The 17,219-nt window shown below is 53.3% G+C and overlaps 1 protein-coding gene across 4 annotated transcripts in view; it reads left to right on the forward strand.

Moving 5' to 3' along the window:
- Nucleotides 1-17,196, forward strand: part of PTPN1 (protein tyrosine phosphatase non-receptor type 1) — a 62,406-nt gene extending 45,210 nt beyond the window's left edge. For 3 of the 4 annotated variants that reach the window (XM_023626744.2, XM_070246950.1, XM_070246951.1), the window contains exons 4-10: nt 328-426; nt 6,248-6,385; nt 9,588-9,797; nt 10,188-10,349; nt 10,730-10,953; nt 13,392-13,563; nt 15,094-17,196. In XM_023626744.2, coding sequence (XP_023482512.1) covers nt 328-426; nt 6,248-6,385; nt 9,588-9,797; nt 10,188-10,349; nt 10,730-10,953; nt 13,392-13,563; nt 15,094-15,117 — 1,029 coding nt within the window. In that variant the 3' untranslated portion in view covers nt 15,118-17,196. Of the gene's footprint in view, nt 1-327; nt 427-6,247; nt 6,386-9,587; nt 9,798-10,187; nt 10,350-10,729; nt 10,954-13,391; nt 13,929-15,093 lie in introns of those variants that run through there. The other variant, XM_070246949.1, reaches the window with a different exon arrangement.
- Nucleotides 17,197-17,219: the final 23 nt, after the last annotated feature.

A 17,219-nucleotide genomic window follows, 5' to 3' on the forward strand; every position in this document is an offset into this window, starting at 1 on the left:
TTTGTCCAGTATTCTCCGCACCCTTTGGGGTGGATCTCAGTGGAGCCCCTCAGCCGGCGAGCCCAAACCAGAAAGCAGAATCAGTGTGTTCTCTCCTCTGTCCGTCAGCCCCAAACCAGCCCTGAGAAGTGGAAATGACCTTTCACTGTGTGTTAGAAAATAGAATTGTGGTTACTCACCACTAGGCAGGGAAAGGTGGGTCCCTGTCCCATCCTCAGCCCCCACTCTGCCTAAAGGCACTGTCATTCCCTCGCCTCTGATGGTGAGCTCACACTGAGTACATTGTTGTGAAAAGGGGCATGTACTTTGTGGATTGTGTGTTTGCAGGGCCCTTTGCCTAATACGTGCGGTCACTTTTGGGAGATGGTGTGGGAGCAGAAGAGCAGAGGTGTCGTCATGCTCAACAGAGTGATGGAGAAAGGCTCGGTGAGTCATGGGTTTATCTACTATTTCTGTCACTGTTTGTACGTCAGTCCATAAGGTTTAATGCTTTTGCCTGAGTTTATTTCTTTGAATTGTTTTTATATTTCTTTCTTTCTTTTTTTTTGGTGAGGAAGATTAGCCCTGAGTTAACATCTGTTGCCAATCTTCCTCCTTTTGCTTGAGGAAGATTGTTGCTGAGCTAACATCTGTGCCAGTCTTCCTGTGTTTTGTGTGGGATGCTGCCACAGCATGGCTTGACAAGCGGTGCTGGGTCTGTGCCTGGAATCCGAACCTGTGAACCCCAGGCCGCCAGAGCAGACGTGAACTTAACCGCTACACTGCTGGGCCAGCCCCAACTTTTATATTTCTTTTACATAGTCTTTTTCATAAGAAAAATTTAAAGAGGCCATATATAAATGCATGTTTATTGTAAACAAGCCAGATAAGTAAGAAAAAAGAGAGAAAAAAGTAAAGTTGCCCTTGACCCGTCGCCCCCCAGAAGGAGTCCCTCTGCAGAGAGTGATGTGTCCTCCTCACACCTGCGGTCCCTGTTCTGCTGCCATTGTGTTACAGAGCTGTACACGCACAGTTTTATTCTGAAAAGAAGTTTCTGCCATATTTGCCTCCTGCCTGCTTTTCTGGCTGGTGTAAGTGCCTCCCATCGACTGAGCCGTGGGAGCGGCTGGACTCTGGGTTCGCTTCTGTAAAACCCTGGGTTCTTGGCTCCTGGTCACACCTCTTCAATGTGGACGTTGTCCGCTTGTGCGTTTACTGCAGGATTTGTGACATCCGTCCTTCCAAGTTCTTTGTAACTCTTAAAGCATACCTGGGGATGGGGTGGACCACAGGCGTACCTTTGTTCAGGCCACCACCCCACGTGCGTCTGGCCCAGTCTCACACCTCTTGCCAGCTGAAAACCCTGCTGGGGCTCCCCGCTGCCCTCCAGGATGTACGTAACGTGGCTGCAGGGCACAGCCTGGTTGGGCCCTGCTTAACCCAGACCCCACTCTCACACCTCCAAGTGCAAACTCCAGTCAGAACAAACTTTTCTTTCAGTTTCTTGCCATATTCTCTTGGCTGAGGCTCTGAATCCCAGTGCCCACCTCACTCCTCTGCTGGGTGTCCTCGATTGCTTCCCTTGGCCCGTCTAGGGCTGGTGCTCTCCCTTCCCACATGTCTCCCTCTGCGGGCTTGCCTGTTAAAGGCCTGTCTCCCGTGTAAGACTGTGTCCGTGTGCAGGGTGCAAGTGTGACCGTCAGCATGGTGAATAGACGCCACGTCCCTGCTGCCCGAGTCCTTCCTCCGCCGCCAGCACCGCCAGCACTTCCAGGCTCTCCAGCCTCAGAAGTGGAGGCCCCAGAAGAAGGCGAGCTGAGGACTGTGGAGACCGACAGGAGCGGAGAACGGGGTGTGCTGGCCCTGTGCTCCTGGGCCCCACGGGGCACCGTTCTCACGGCTGTCCTGGCCACTTCGGGACGCACACGTGCCTTCCCCGTAGAATGTGAGGGCTCCACGGAAGCCACGCCTCCAAAGGAAGCCCAGTCGTGGCCCTAGAGAGTAAAAAGGCAAGTGCGGAGGAGGAACACATGGAAGGAAGCCTCAGCAGGGGATGCCAACGCTCAGAGCTGCCCCCGCCGCCCCAGAGGGCGAGTGGTCCTCTCATAGCAGCACTGGCTCAAAACCCGGGGTTTTGCCTGGGACCCCTTTTCTTAAAGGGAAGTATTTATTTGCTCAATAATAATAGATAAAGAGCTTGCCTGGTTGGTCAATTGATGAAATAATGTTTCTTGTCTTAGAAAAAAATTTGTTCAGTGAAAGTGGTTTTTATTTTTTCTGCTTCAGTGGCTTCCTTAGTAAAATGCGAAGTTGCAGATGTGAAGCGAACCCCCCAACACCACTCCTGTCAGCAATTTTGAATAAAGAGACAAAGCGTTAGGTCCCCAGCACGCATCCTCTCCCTCATGGGGAAGGGAGATGTGGCGGCCATGCAGGCGTCAGCTCACCAGCTGCTCAGGCTCTGGGCCTCCGCTCCGCTGACGCTGGGGCTGGCCCGCTCCCAGGGGCTGGCCTGGGCCTTGGAGCATGCGCATCAGCATCCCTGGCCTCCGCCCACGAGACGCCTGGGCACCTCCACCCCCATGTGTGGCAACCAGAAGTGTCTGCAGACATTGTCCTGCATCCCTCAGAGCCATACCTGCCCCCGGTTGAGAACTACTGTTCTAGATGGTATGGAGGGTTGAGAGTTTTAAAGCAAGGCTGACTTATTCAAAAATCATGGATGGTAGCATTTGCTTTTTATTTATTTGTGTGTTGCTAAAAGCTCAGGTAAAGCCTCTTTGCTATTTGCACGTGGCTTGCTATAGCTACTGTTGTCATAGTCCAGCAGAGAGCAGTGTCCTGGCGCTGTAGCTCCTGTTCCTCACCAGCCTTCCTCAGTGTCTCCCATCCCAGGCTGACCATAAATGGACCACAGATCCATGGTGACGACCTTTTCCCTTGGGTTGCCGTGTTGGCCGTGAGGAAAACATGATTGGTTGGTTTTATCATAGTTCACTGCAGTAATGTGACAGTGGCCCCTGTTTTCCTTTGTAACTACTCTTTCTCCTCGGTCATCTGGGCGTGCCAATTGGCATGAAAAGCAACATATGCTACGAGATTCTTGCAGTTGCCTTGGGATCAACATTTTCGATTCGGCGTCAGCATCAGCACTGCCGTGAGGGCTGACTGGGAAAATCCAGCAGAAACTGCAGCATCCTGTGTGCTCAGCTAATCTGATTACAGGCTGGCTGCGGCCCGTGGGGAAAAGCAGCCTGCAGAGTGTTTGCATTTAGTGCATACTTGTTTTCTGGTTTCCATCCTTCACCAAATAGTGTAGGATGTCCCGCTCTTATTTTTGGCAAACCTGCCTCTTACCCTTTTGGGACCCCATGCTTCCTGGAAAACAGTTGTGCAGACAGTGATTGTGTGGTTAGATTGGGGTCATCCAAGCGGCTAAAGTTCTCGTTGGTTTGGTTTTAAAATTGCCTTGAGACTGTGATTGTGGAGTGCGTACGTGTATAAGGGTTGGGGTTGTTGTTGAGGCAGGGGAAAGAAACTAGACGAGCGTAACTTGTCCTTACAGAAGCATCACCATGTCTCTCCTAGAGCCCCGAGTAAAGATGCCGTTTGGTTTCAGGTGCTTTGGTGCCCAAGGCTCTGGGCTTCTGTCACTGGTACTCAAGCCTGGTCCAGCTCTCTCCTGCTCTGCCTAGTTCTCTCTGTTCGTCGTTCTTTCAGAAAACTGAGTCATCCGTCACAGAGTCACCCCAGATGACTTGCATAGATGTTTTTTCAGATTGCCTGGCTGTTTGTTTCAGAAGGCCCCAGGACACGCTCTCTCTCACACGTCCGCCTTCATGGTGGTAACGGCAGCTGTGACAGACACCAACGTGTTGGCATTGCCACATTGCTGTTTGGTGCCAACCCAAGACGTGCCTCTGTTTGAATCCTCGTGAAGACCTGCTTTCTAGTAAAGTCAGTCTCCTTTTCAGGTCGGGATGTGCCACTGTAATAGGCTAGCAAGAAGAGCGATCTTGGGCTTATTTTTTTGTTTTATATTCTGTGTTTAAAACAAAAATTTCTACAGGAAATGATAGAGAGCAGAGCGGGGCACGTTACTGTAGATGCCTAAGAGTTCTTAAAAATAAATATCAGTTGATTGACACCTAGTGTGTGCCAGAATTCCTCAGTTGCAGAGTTCCAAAGTCGTGGTCTTACCCGGATTACGGAGGTTATTAGGCTTTTTATTTGGTTTTGAAAGTGAGTGCCTGCCTGCTGGAGGTGGCGTTGAAGACTCGGCCCGCTGCCTGGGAGACGGGAACACATGGCCTCTGCTTCGGCAGCCGCTGGCCTTTGCCCCTGCTTCGCTTCAATCTCCCTCTGCTTGCTGCATTGGGTGCCCACCCCGGTGCCTGCCGGGGCAGTCTCTTTATTTCTGGGGTCTTAAGGCATTACACAGGTGTAATTATTTGAAGTGTAGAAATAAATGCATGCTTTAAGGGTCTTCAGAAGCCTTGCCCTCAGCTGCCCCACCCACTGTGGCTAAGCATGGGATCTTGCCGTGTCATTTGTTCTTCCGTGTCCCGAGTGGCAGAATTGCCTCAGTGCCGACAGATGGGCCCCACACCAGGGCTTCATCTCTGCAGCTCATCATCAACGTAGGGAAGTGACGAATGGAGCTGGCCAACACTTTCAGACAGGCCTGTGGCCAGGGTCTTTAGAAAGCCCTCTTGCCTTCTGTTTGGGGACCGTGAGTATGGTGCTGTGTTGGCGTCACACTCTGGTGTTGCTTGATTTGTTTCTCTCCTTTTGCTTTTGTGTTGTTTCTGGGCCGCGGGCAGCTTCAGTAGAGCAGGACTGATGGGCATTGGTGGTTCCATCTCCGCCGCCTTGAGAGCCTCCTGGTTCCTGTGTCCCAGATGATGCTGCCAGTTCCTGGCCTGCTGCCAGGCGGCTGTGGTCTGGGCCTCCACTGGCTCCTCCGCTGCTCCTCTGAGACTGGCTGCTTTGCAGGCACTGGCTGAGAAATCCTGGTTATCCTTTAAAACACGCCTCTGTCAGAGGCCACTTCTTCCTTAGAGCCTTCCCTGATCTCTCTTGCCCTGTAACCTCAGCCGGCCTTTTCGAAACCTTTACTTCCTCTGAATTCCCATGGCACATCCATAGCGTTCCCCCAGCCGCCTTGTCCCTGCTGGGCGTGAGCAGTCTATCCTGGCACAGGCCGGTCCTGGAGGAGCTGCCTCCACCTACTGTGGCATTTCAGGCACCATCGTGCTTTGCCCCAGAGGAGCTAATGCAGTGGATGAGTGCATGTTGAATTCTGACTGTCTTGAATTTGTACCATTTACCAAAGAGCTTTTCACACGCTGATAGTTCGTTTGCTGGAAGTCTGACGTCTTTGAGGTCTCCTCTGTCAGGGCGTGTCGTCCGTCCTTCTGGCTCAGCGACCTGGCGGCCAGCCCCCATCTGCCTGTTGCCTTCGTCCAGAGCAGTCAGAGCAAGCAGAGATGCCTGGGTAGCTGCTGCAGACACTTGGCTCAAGCAAAGTATGCCACAGACTTGAGTCAAATTTTCTTTCTTAAACTCTAAACTAAACCAAAACTTTGGGAGTTTGCCTGCTTTAAAGAAAAAGCTAGTTACATTTAAATCAAGACCATCAAGTAGTTTCTGAAATTATTAAAGTAGAACTTTGGAAGTATTTTTCTGAAGTGAACCAACCAGAATGAATGGGCAGGTGGGACCATGGGTGGTCCCGAGCTGTGGCGGAGCCCTCCCCAGGCCTTCTCTGAATGGTAGTCTGCATTCGACCCCAGCCCTTCACCCGTCCGAAGGGTTTCACCTGCATTCTCCTCTAGTCTTGTTTTCCATTAGCCTGTTATTTTCCCAGGGTAGGGGGTATACACCATGCTACCAGCCCTCAGCAGGGTCTTGGTGATCTTTGAAATGGCAACATAAAGTAGGTTGTGAGAGACTAGACCTGTGTGCAGTCTGGCTTCACTCATCGATGAGAAGGAAAGGGTCGGACCTCGAGGTGCCTCATTGCCTGCAGAACCGGGGAGCAGCTGGCTTGCAAGTCTGAGCCCCGCCTGCACAACTCACTCTGGCTGGATCTTCACGCGCCCCTCCCGTCTCCCCTCCAGGCAGAAGGTTATGCTGCTGGTGACGTCCAAGGTCAGGAAACCCTAGGCCTTCAGGTTATCATGAAGTTTGTGGAAGGTACTCTGAACCTCCTGTCATAGGAAAACAGTGCATTGCTCACAATAATTCCTGTTCTTTTCTCTCCTAGTTGAAATGTGCACAGTACTGGCCACAAAAAGAAGAAAAAGAAATGATCTTTGAAGACACAAATTTGAAGTTAACGTTGGTCTCTGAAGACGTTAAGTCGTATTACACAGTGCGACAACTGGAATTGGAAAACCTTACGGTGAGTGTGGCCTGCACCAAGTGCCTCCAATGGTTACTCGCGGATGGGTCCACTCCCTTGGGTGGTATTGCCTAAGGCCAGTTCCTTGAGTTTTGTGTGCCCTGAGCAAGACGTGGCTTGGGCACTGTGCTGAGCAGAGCTTAGCTGCCGCTTGCTAGGGGACCAGGGTGCTGGGGGCGCAGCGGGCTTAGGTCCTCCGTCTCCGTGGAACTCTCTCTCAACTTCAACACCTACTTAACACCAGTGCTCAAGGAAAAGGGAGTTTCCCACCTAAAACTTACCTGTTCCTGCCTTTGCATCTGTGGAGGGACCAAGGGGCGGCCTGCAGGGGAAATCCCAGCAGAGCGTGCTGCCTTCCCTCACTGTCCCCAGGCTCTTTAGACAGCGGCCGGGAAGAAGGGCCCTCCAGCCCAGGCTGGCTGCTTTCATAGCCAGGGTAAGTTTTGTAGGTGAGGTCTTGGGTTTATTTGTTGTGGGAAGGATTTGTAACACCAGCTGCTGGCTGTCATTAAGGGTGGTCTTGGAATGTGACAGGGCACTGTGCAAAGCAGCAGCACCCCGGAAGGCCCTGCCTGTGAAGATTCTGAATAATTCACCCAAGCCACCACTGAGGAACCATGCCAGTACTGGGAACTGGGGAGGGGAGCTCAAGGCGGCTCCTAGGGCGTCCTCAGACACGGTCGTCGGCCACTACACTCTGGAACCCAGCCAGCTTGATTCTTGGCTGCCGTATCAAACTGTCAGACTTTGGGCAAGGCATGTCACGTCTCATGGAGTCTCGGGTTCCTCTCTGTCAAATGGGAGGGGTGACGGATGTGAAGTGTGGGAGCAGGAGCCAGCTCAGGGTGCGCACGCAGGAAGGGTTGGCAGGCCCCAGCAGGGAGAAGGAGCTGGGGCCACTCAAGGAGCAGTGCAGGTGAACCGTCCAAGCGAAGGTGGGGCGCTGGTAAGGCCGCGGTGGGGCTCTGGGCTCTGGTGAAGAGTAAGGTCTCTTCCGAGCTGTGTTCACATCTTAGTTTTCAACTTACTGCTCGGTAGTCATCGTGACTCCTGCTGTTGAATCAGTGGTTGAAGTAAGGTGGCGGACTTCGCACAGATCACTGCACAGGAGAGAAGAGGTTAAGACCATGTGGCGTCTGAGGAATGCCATGGCGCAGGGGGTCTGAGTGCCCTCTGCTCTCCGGGACAGTGCTGGAGCCAAGCCCTGCCGGCCGCGCGCAGAGGCCTGGGGCCTGATCGATGGAGGCATTTCAGAAATAACCTTGACGGTGTGTTGGAATGTGCCTGGAGGATCATGGAGTAGACTTTTTTTAATGCTTTTTAGCATTGCAAGCGTGGCATGTTAAGAATGACTTCTGGTAAATGCAAGGAAGTTTCTCCTGCTCGTTGAGGGAGACGGACTTGGGGCCGAGCAGAAGATGTTGATGCTGTTCGCGTGGCGGGGCCCGCGCAGCTGCTCAGAGGCTGTGATGTTAGGAGAAAGTGTTCGCGCTAGCAGACTTGGTCTCTAAAATGTCTGTTCTCAGACGTGTGTCTCTGTTCAAGCACAGGTCTGGAGTGAATTCCTGGAGAAAGAAGCAGGCAAGTGTGAGGGGAGTCTAAACAAGAGATAACCCACACCTTTTTAAGGACTAAAAGAAAGACTGAGCTTTTGGCATGTTTTCTTATTGAGTTTTTTAAAATATATTTGTAAGTGCTTTTCTTGCTCTAGAAAATAGAAGAGGCATTTCTCTCTTAAGATATTAAAGTATAAGGAGATCATTTCCTAAGGAGGAAAGGGTGGAATCGCTTAGTGTGATCCCATAAGTCATCCTCCCGTCATATGCGGGGGCCCCCGGGTCTGCAGGAACGTCCCAGGGTGTGGCGGGCTGGTGCGGGTTGAATGTGTGCATTCCTCGCTAGTGTTAGGTCATTGGTGTTTATCACAGGTATGGTGGCTGGTACAGTAGCTCGTTGTGGACCTTTGCCAAACGAAGGGAGACACTGTCGCTATTCAGGCCTCTGTGAAGCCTTTCGCCATCAGCTGCTCTCCAGGTGACCTGGGCACTGAGCTGGCCCTTGGCGGTGCCAGCAGGAGACCCTCAAAGCTGGCAAGGTGCCCGTGTGTGGGCTTCTTCCTGTGCCCACTTCACAGCTTGCAGCCGTTGCTTCCCCAGGGACTGGTTCCCACTTACCGTGCGCTCTTAGCTTGCGAGGGTCTGGGCTCCCCTTCTCCCGGTGAGCACTGCGTTCTGATCATTGCTCCTGGGGACTGCTGTGCCCCTGGGAGTGGGCTCTTAGAGGCTCAGAGTAAGGAGCGGAGCTGGAAACAGCACGAGAGGCCATTTTTCTTTCTGCTTCCCCGGGATCAGACCGGGCGAGGGGGAGAAACACTTGGGAACAAGGGCCGAGGTCCTCCTTTCAGAAGGTCCTGCAGTAGGCTCTGAACATGGGCTCTGGAGTCAAGCGAACTTAGATTTAAACTCCTGCTCCCCTACTTAATGGAAGGTTGGTCTCCGAGCCTCAGTGTCCTAATCTGGAAAGTGGGGACGACGGGCATACATGCCTCGAAGGGTTGGCGTGAGGCTCGGTGAGCTGCCATGCCCAGAGCTAGAACAAGATCAGCTCTCAGTGCGTGGGGCCAGTTGCTGCTGCTCTTGTCAACGTCCTCCTCCTTGTGGGCTATCTGTTCAGCGGGGCATTGAGGTACACGTGGCAGCCACCAGTCATTGGAGACTGAGTTGGTTACTTTGCCTAAAACAACAATCGTCTGAGATGTCCAGACGTAAGAGCCCTCAGTTCCCCAGAGTTGGTACACACACGCAGGTCCATTCTCAGTCACATGAAGCCGCCTTGTGCTTGGTGATAAGATTGTCGTGGGTGGCAGTGCATCATTTTGACTTGTGGGGCAGAGAGAAATCAGTTGTAACCATGAAGAGGGCAGAGGTGATTGAGACACTGGAGAAAAGAGGTGGGCGAGACTGTTCCATCCTAAAGGAAACGAAGCCAAGCAGGCCCAGCAGGAGCTCAGAGCCGGGCGCTCGGTGCTTGGTATGTGCTGACTAGATGTGTGACCCCTGGGAGAAGACCTGAGCATTGAAGCTGCTCGTGGAGATCGAGGGGCGGGGAGGCGTGTGGTGCTTCCTGCAATCACCAGTTAGGGACTAGTCATTTCTGTACAGGGGATTCTCTTAGAATCATCATGAGGATTTTTCTCTTTCAGTCTAAAGAAACTCGAGAAATCTTACATTTCCACTACACCACGTGGCCTGACTTTGGAGTCCCCGAATCACCAGCCTCGTTCCTGAACTTTCTCTTCAAAGTCCGTGAGTCAGGCTCCCTCAGCCTGGAGCATGGCCCCATCGTGGTGCACTGCAGCGCCGGCATCGGCAGGTCGGGGACCTTCTGCCTGGCTGACACCTGCCTCCTGCTGGTAAGGAGGCCCTGAAGGGTCGGGGAGGAGAAGGGATGCATGGGAGCCTCTGCTCTGGCCCGGCCACAGCTTCTCTGTTGTCTCTGCAGCAAACTGTCTTTGGTCTTCGCTTTTTAAAACTTCCTTCCCATGAAAGTCGCATTGTTTGGCAGGATGCTCATCATTGTAAGGTGGAATCCAGGAAGATCCAGAGCGTCCCCTTCGCTCTCATTCTTTCCCCTGTGCTCAGTTGTCCCAATTTTGCTGCCTTTTCTCAGATTTTCTAGAATTCTGCCTGCCCCACTGTGACTTTTCCCAAGTAGAAAGCAGAGCACGCCTCCAGAACGTAGAAAGTCACATCGTCCATGAGAGGTAGAGCTGGCTGAAGTGTGTCTCCCCTCTGGCTTTCAGATGGACAAAAGGAAAGACCCTTCTTCTGTTGATATCAAGAAAGTTCTGTTAGAGATGAGGAGGTTCCGGATGGGCCTGATCCAGACAGCAGACCAGCTCCGCTTCTCCTACCTGGCTGTGATCGAAGGCGCCAAGTTCATCATGGGAGACGCTTCAGTGCAGGTCGGCATTGCTTCTACTTTCCTCCACGTGTGTTGATTTTAAACTTTTGTCTCTGGAGCAGGAGGCTGTCAGTTGTAAAAGTTCAAACACTCCTATGTCAGAGGAAATAGCTATGCTCTGTGTTTCAATAGCTAGAAAGTTGTGGAAATGTTCACCGTGTTCCAGTTTGTGCCTTTGAAGTGCTCACAGAGAGAGTGTTGGTGGGAAGAACAGACTTCATTTTCAGAAGATTTCCTCTTCCAAATATATGTCTGGAGACCCGAGAAGCAGAGAGAGCCACTCCCCAGGCTGTCGCCTCTTTTCACTGGAAGGGGAGTGGCTTTCCTGACGAATCAGCCAGACGTGAACAGTGACGGGACTTTCTCTTGCTGCTTTTCCAGGAGCAATGGAAGGAGCTCTCCCATGAGGACCTGGAGCCCCCACCTGAGCACGTCCCCCCACCTCCCCGGCCACCCAAACGAATCCTGGAGCCACATAATGGGAAATGCAAGGAATTCTTCCCAAACCACCAGTGGGTAAAGGAGGCGACCGAGGAGGATAAAGACGACGGCCCCATCCAAGAAGAAACCAGAACCCCCTTAAGTGTCCCCTGCAGCATGGAAAGGTAAGGTGAGAGGGTCCTGGCTTACTGGGGGCGAGGGGAAATGACCTCCTTTTCCAGAAACGTGTATTGATATCGAAACCCTGTGGACGCAGCCTCCTCTTGGCATGCAGTGCTTTTATGTCCTTGGGTAATGGGGCCCCTGCACCATCCTTCCCGTCCCCTGGCTGGAGAACCTAGGCGATCAAGCCACCTGTTGGCCCAGGAAGGTGCCGACTTCAGTGGGGGTCTAGCACCACCTTGCGGTGCTCCTTGGAATCAGGAGTGCGTCCAGGCTGATTGGATCTTCCCACCCAGTGATGACAGTGCCCGCCCCCAGGCTTCCAACCCATCCTGAAGCGGGATGTGCACGCTTGACCACACGCCTTCAGCTCCTAAAATGGTCCTTTTGGGAACTAAACCTTTTCACCTAGTTTTGACTAAATGATGGTCATTTTGCTTCCTCACAGTTTAACAAAGATTGTTGAGCATCTGTTGAGGCGTGTGAAATACTGAGGTCACTAGAACATGGCCCTGCTCAATGTTGTAGCCCCCCTGGTTGAAGGGAGACAGGAGACTATAGTCAGAGCCCGGGGACAGTGATGCAATGGAGGTGCATGCCCAGGCGGTGAGCCTTAGAGAAGAGTCACTGAACCTTCCCCAGTGCTTGAGGAAGGCTGCTGACAGGAGGGGCACCTTGGAAGCTTAAAGAAGGAGGGAGTCGGCTGAAACCTGAGACTGCGGAGGCGGTGCCCTTGGCCCTGCTCTCCGGAGGGCACTTTAACATGAGTGCACGTTTTGAGCCAGCATTCACGCACATTAGAAATTTAGCCTGCAGCAGTTCTCAAACAAGGGTGCCGAGATACGTAGAGGTGTTCCTTGTGGCATCATCTGTGATGGGGAAGGTTAGAAATGAGCCGATCGTGTATCCTGGGATTAGGTCCGTCATGCTCTCTCCCTCTGTTGGATATTCTGCAGCTGTTAAAGAACGGGATCTGGGTATATTGACATGGCTGGACGTTGGAGTTACAGAACGTGAGAAAGTGAATTACACGCGGCGTGTGCCCCGTTGGGTCCTCTGGTTCATTCCATCGTCAGAATCTCACCAGGCACCTCGCTAAATGCCGATGGCCAGGCCTCAGTCCTGACCCAGGAACCTAAGTCCCCAGGGTCCTTCGTGCCCCAGGTCCTTATCAGAGGAACACAGGATCTGGTTCTGGGGCTCGAGAGACACTTGTCCAGTGGGGCCTCCCAGAGCAGGTGCCATGTGATGTGACAGCTGAGCAGTGGCTTGGTGACCGTCCCCCAGTGAGACTGTGCCCAGCTTCCCAGGGCCTCTGTTGACTTTCTCAGGGTGGGCCTGTGTGCTCCATCCAAGGGCTTGCTGCGGGCCTAGGATGGGAGACAGGAGCTGGCAAATGACTTGGGTCACATTCGTGTCGCGTGTTCTTTCACGAGTGAGAGAACGGTGCCTTTCATGCTGTGTGTGAAGGTGGTGAATGGGGAAGTGCGTGGGTTTGGGAAGCTGGAGAGTGCCAGGAGAAATGGAGTTGTACCCAGAACCTAAGTGCCACTGGACACAGTGGGAGCCCATGTGCACAGGCCTCAGCTGCAGGGCGGGTGCTGAAGGTGAGGGCTTCCTGCAGCCTCCTGTCTGCTGCAGCCTGGCGCCTCGAGTGGTCCTGCCAGCCACACAGGAGGCTGCTGGGGTGGGAAGGCCTTGGAGGTGCACACGTGAGGCAGGACTTCCTGTGGCCAGGGCCTCCTTGGTGGAGACAAGGGTGGACAGGGGAAGGCCTGGAGGGGTGGGAAGAGGAGGGGCCTGGCTCCTCACAGGTCCGCGAGCCTCTGCTGGCCTCTCCCAAGACAGCCCTGGAGCAAGGACACAGTGCACGTCATCCCTGCGGGGTGGCTCTTGCTGGCCGTCAGGAAGGCAGCCGCTAGATGGCTCACAGGACGCCTGGCCCTGGTCCTGTGGGCAGGACTGGATTGCTGCAGGGGACTCGGGCCTGCAATGGCGTGGGTGGAGGGTCAGTGCTGAACGGCAGTGGGAGTGTGTGGTGTCTTCGTGTCAGCAGCGTCAAGGGCCCCTGTGAATCAGCCTCCGTCGGGGTGCCCGGGTGGAGCTGGTAGCACCTGGGCCATGCCCTTGCCTCCCCTGATCTGAAGGGCAGCATCCTGTGAGCGGACCCCGGGGCAGAGTTAGCACCTGTCTTGGCACCAGTGGCTGTATTTCTCCTCAGAGCCTTACCACCCTCCACCACCAAGGAGTCCACAGGTCTCCAGAACTCTGCCCTGGCTATGGGGCCACCTGGGCCCCTGCAGGGAGGCCGTGACACCTGGGCTTCAGGCCACTGTCAGCATTGCCGTGCTCGTGTTCTCCTGAGAGTCCCCCGTAAGAATAGCATGCCCACCATCCTCTCCCCAGAGTGACTAACCCTCTCTGCCGCCTCCTTCCTCAGCAACAGGCAAGACACTGAAGTCAGAAGGCGGGTCGCCGGGGGAGGTCCTGCCCAGGGGGAGCTGTCGCCGCCCAAGGAGGAGCAGGACCAGGCGCTGACTCACTGGAAGCCCTTCCTGGTCAACATGTGCATGGCCACAGTCCTCACGGCCGGCGCGTACCTCTGCTACAGGGTATGTTTTCACTGACAGACGTGCTGGCGAGACCGTGTGCAGAGAGCACTGGCCGACAGCCCGGCGTTAGCATCCAGTGCTGCACGAGGATCTGAGCCAGTCTCAGAAGAAACAGATCAAAGGTTCTTAGAGTCTGGAACTGTGAAGGGCTAACGAGAGGACTGAGGATTGATGCGCTGGGGTTTCAAGGAGCCCTGTGGTCCCAAGAATATGCGAGTCTAATCTCAGGGCCTTAACCTGTTCAGGAGTAAGTAGAGAAAATGCCAAATATGTCTCTCTCTCTCTTTTTTTTTTTTTTGGTTCGTTTTTGAAAAGAAAGAAAAAATAGAATTACAACACATTGTTGTTTTTAACCTTTATAAAAAGCAGCTTTTTGTTATTTCTGGGGAAAAAAAGACTAGGCACTTATGAAACTTTCCTGTGCCCTTCGGCGGCGTGAGCAGATCCACCGTTTCTGTTTGATCTCCCAGGGAAAGACTCCGCACTCGCGCTCACGCGAATGTCACTCCTTCGGAGGGGAGGCTCCGGGGGTTTAGGACGCCGTCTTGCTCAGTCCCTTCCTCCGCTGTGCGCACGCACACTGAGCGCGCACGGTGCCTATGAGCTTTCCCGTTTTAGGAAGAAAAAAGGCCATCTCTAGAAAACAAACCCGGCTTCTGCTTTTGCTCAGGGTGTCCCGCTGGTTTTCTCTCGTCACTTCCCCGCCCGTCCCTTCTTGTTGTGGCCATCCTCTCGTGTTCGGCCCGCCTCACTCCATGCCCCAGACCGAGCTTCCTCGAGGCCCGGCCTCAGGGTCCGAGCTCACCACAGGCTGGCCACCGGCCACTGGCTTTTCACCCTGCCGTCAAGGTCCGGAAGGAGCAGCCTCCACTTCATTTGGAATATAAATTCCGTATTAGTAGAAATCCACGTGTTAGACGTGTGTTGCTGTTGAAGTAACGAGAAGAGAGGATTAGCCTCAAAACTCTGGCCATGGGAGCCGGCCCCGTGGCCGAGTGGTTAGGTTCGTGCACTCCGCTTCAGCGGCCCAGGGTTTCGCTGGTTCGAATCCTGGGCGCGGACATGGCACCGCTTGTCAGGCCACGTTGGGGCAGCGTCCCACATGCCACAACTAGAAGGACCCACAACTAAAAATACACAACTATGTGCTGGGGGGATTTGGAGAGAAAAATCAGGGGAAAAAAAAAAGGTTGGCAACAGTTGTTAGCTCAGGTGCCAATCTTGAAAAAGAAAACTCTGGTCATGGAAATCACCTCACGAGACCGTTTTTTTTTTAATCATTTAAAATATTTTACCTCTTTCCAAGCAACCATCTTTGAGTGCATCAGATGGTTTAGCAACAAGCAAACAGTCTTTTCCTTAGAGGTGAATTTTGGAAAGGGGAAGCTATTGTAAAAAAAAAAAAAAAAAAAAAGTAAAACCGCCTTACCTGGAGGCTGGCGTGGTGAGGAGCAGGGTGGCCTGGGGCCCGAGGCTGCGGCCTGCGGGGGTGGGTCCGGGCTCATCTGAAAATGTTTGGTTTCATTCCAGTTCCTCTTCAACAGCAACACATAGGCTGACCCACCTCCACCCTGCTGGCGGCTCCTGCTCACAGAGCCCGCAGCCGATGCGCAGGCCGAGGGAGGGCAGGGCCGCCGGACAGCTCAGCCAGCCGGGACCGGCATGGACGTTGGCTCTGCACCGAAACCAGAAACCACCGCCGCCCTGTGCCCCCGCCCCGCCCCGCCCCAGGCTGCTGGCCTCACACCTTACCCTTTTCCTTTCTCTGCCTCCCTTTTTGGTCCCAGATCCACACGCCTTTCTGAAGGAGAGCAGAGCAGAGCACGGTGCCCTTGGCACAGAGGAAGGGTGGCCTGCGCCAGTCGCAAGGCTCGCCTCACCCAGGGCTCCCTCTCAGCGTGTCCCCTTGCATCCCAGTGGGCGGTGCACAGCGTCCTCCCCGTAACCTCCACCAAGACTGCATGTAGGAGCCTCGCCACTCCATATTTATTTTATTTTTCCCCAAAGGCATCCATAGTGCACTAGCATTTTCTTAAACCAATAATGTATTAAAATTTTTTGATGTCAGCCCTGCATCAAGGGCTTTATCAAAAAAGTACAATAGTGAACCCTCAGGTAGTGCTGGGAACGGAAGACTGGGGTGTGAGCCTGCTGCGTCAGACCAGTGCTAGGAAGAGGACGGTTGTGAGCAGTTGCTGTTTCGTGACACTGTGGGTAACGTGAGAAGAGGTTTGGCAAATGTTTATAGAACAGTGGGATAATATATAATGAACACTTGGATATTTAAGATACGCGATGTGAGATTCCCTTGTCGCGGTGGTTCCCTCCCCGTTATCTGCTAGACTGCTGCTGTCGGTCTCCGCTCTCCCCGTGTGTATTAGAATGCATGTTCGGTCTTCCTTGTCCTGATCGAATACCACGTGCTTGAAATACTTAGATCTCTGCTTACTGGTGTGCCCCGTGGACAAGTCCAGTCTCCCTTTGCATGATCTGATCCTTACCTGGTGTGGTTCCTAGGACCGTTGCTGAAATAATCGCCCTTCAGCAGTGGAGTGATGTTTTCCAGTAACAGATATTTGCCTAATTCCTGGCATGACACTCTGGTGACTTCCTGGTGAGGCCCAGCCTGTCCTGGTCCGGCTGGGTCCCTCCGTAACTCAGACATTCCAAGGGTGTGGGAAGCCATAGTCACACCCCGCGCTCTGGACATCCAGCCAGGCAGGGTCTCCCCGCCAGCACCTTTGGGATCAGCCTCCACTATCCCCAGTTCACGCTCTCCTTGAGCAGACTGGGGTTTGGAGCCCAGGCAACTGTTGGAAACCACGCTTCTTGAGACAACCTGGATGACGGTCCCTTAGAGTCTAGGTCTGGGGGAGGGGCGGGGGCCTCGCGGAGAGAGGCTTGTCTGCCCTGCCCTTAACCCCGGGGACTGATGGTGCTCACGGCTCTTCCTGCGAGGGGAACGTAAGATCTCCACGTTAAGTGGCTTTTTTAACAAGAAAAAAAGGCAGCTGTAGCTCATGAGCTGCTCTTTTGCCAGCATTTTCACATTTTGCCTTTCCCGTGTGAGGAGCCCGTGCAGAGTGCTTCTGCGGCGGGAGCAGCGGCGGCACCCCACAGAGCCTTGGTGAGGTGCGGGTGGGGCTGCGGCGCAGGCTGTGAGCAGTCTGGAGTTGGGCTTGTCTGTCTGTTTCTGAAGTCCTGTATATGTATGCAGTAGTTTGGGTGTATATACATAGTAGCATTTCAAAATGGATATACTGGCTTCACCTCCTATCCTTGGAAAACAGATGGCTCTCCATCTTGTTACATGTATGTTAGAGAAGTAGCGAGCTGCTCTGCTATATGCCTTAAGCCGATATTTACTCATCAGGTCATTATTTTTTACAATGGCCATGGAATAAACCATTTTTACAAAAATAAAAACAAACAAAAAAAGCGAGGTGTTTTGGTATAATACCTTGTCAGGTGTGTGTATATGTGGATGCATGACGGGGTGGGGTGGGGTGGGGGGCGCGTCTCAGGGTCTTCTGTGACCTCACAGAACTGTTAAACTGTACAGTTTTCCAACTTGCCATATAAATCATGGGTTTGCATTTTAGTTGCAACAATAAAATTTTTTTCTAAAGAACATGGATTTGGCGTGCTTCCCATTT

This window comes from Equus caballus, chromosome 22 (genome assembly GCF_041296265.1).
Source record: "Equus caballus isolate H_3958 breed thoroughbred chromosome 22, TB-T2T, whole genome shotgun sequence".
Taxonomy (NCBI): Eukaryota; Metazoa; Chordata; class Mammalia; order Perissodactyla; family Equidae; genus Equus; species Equus caballus.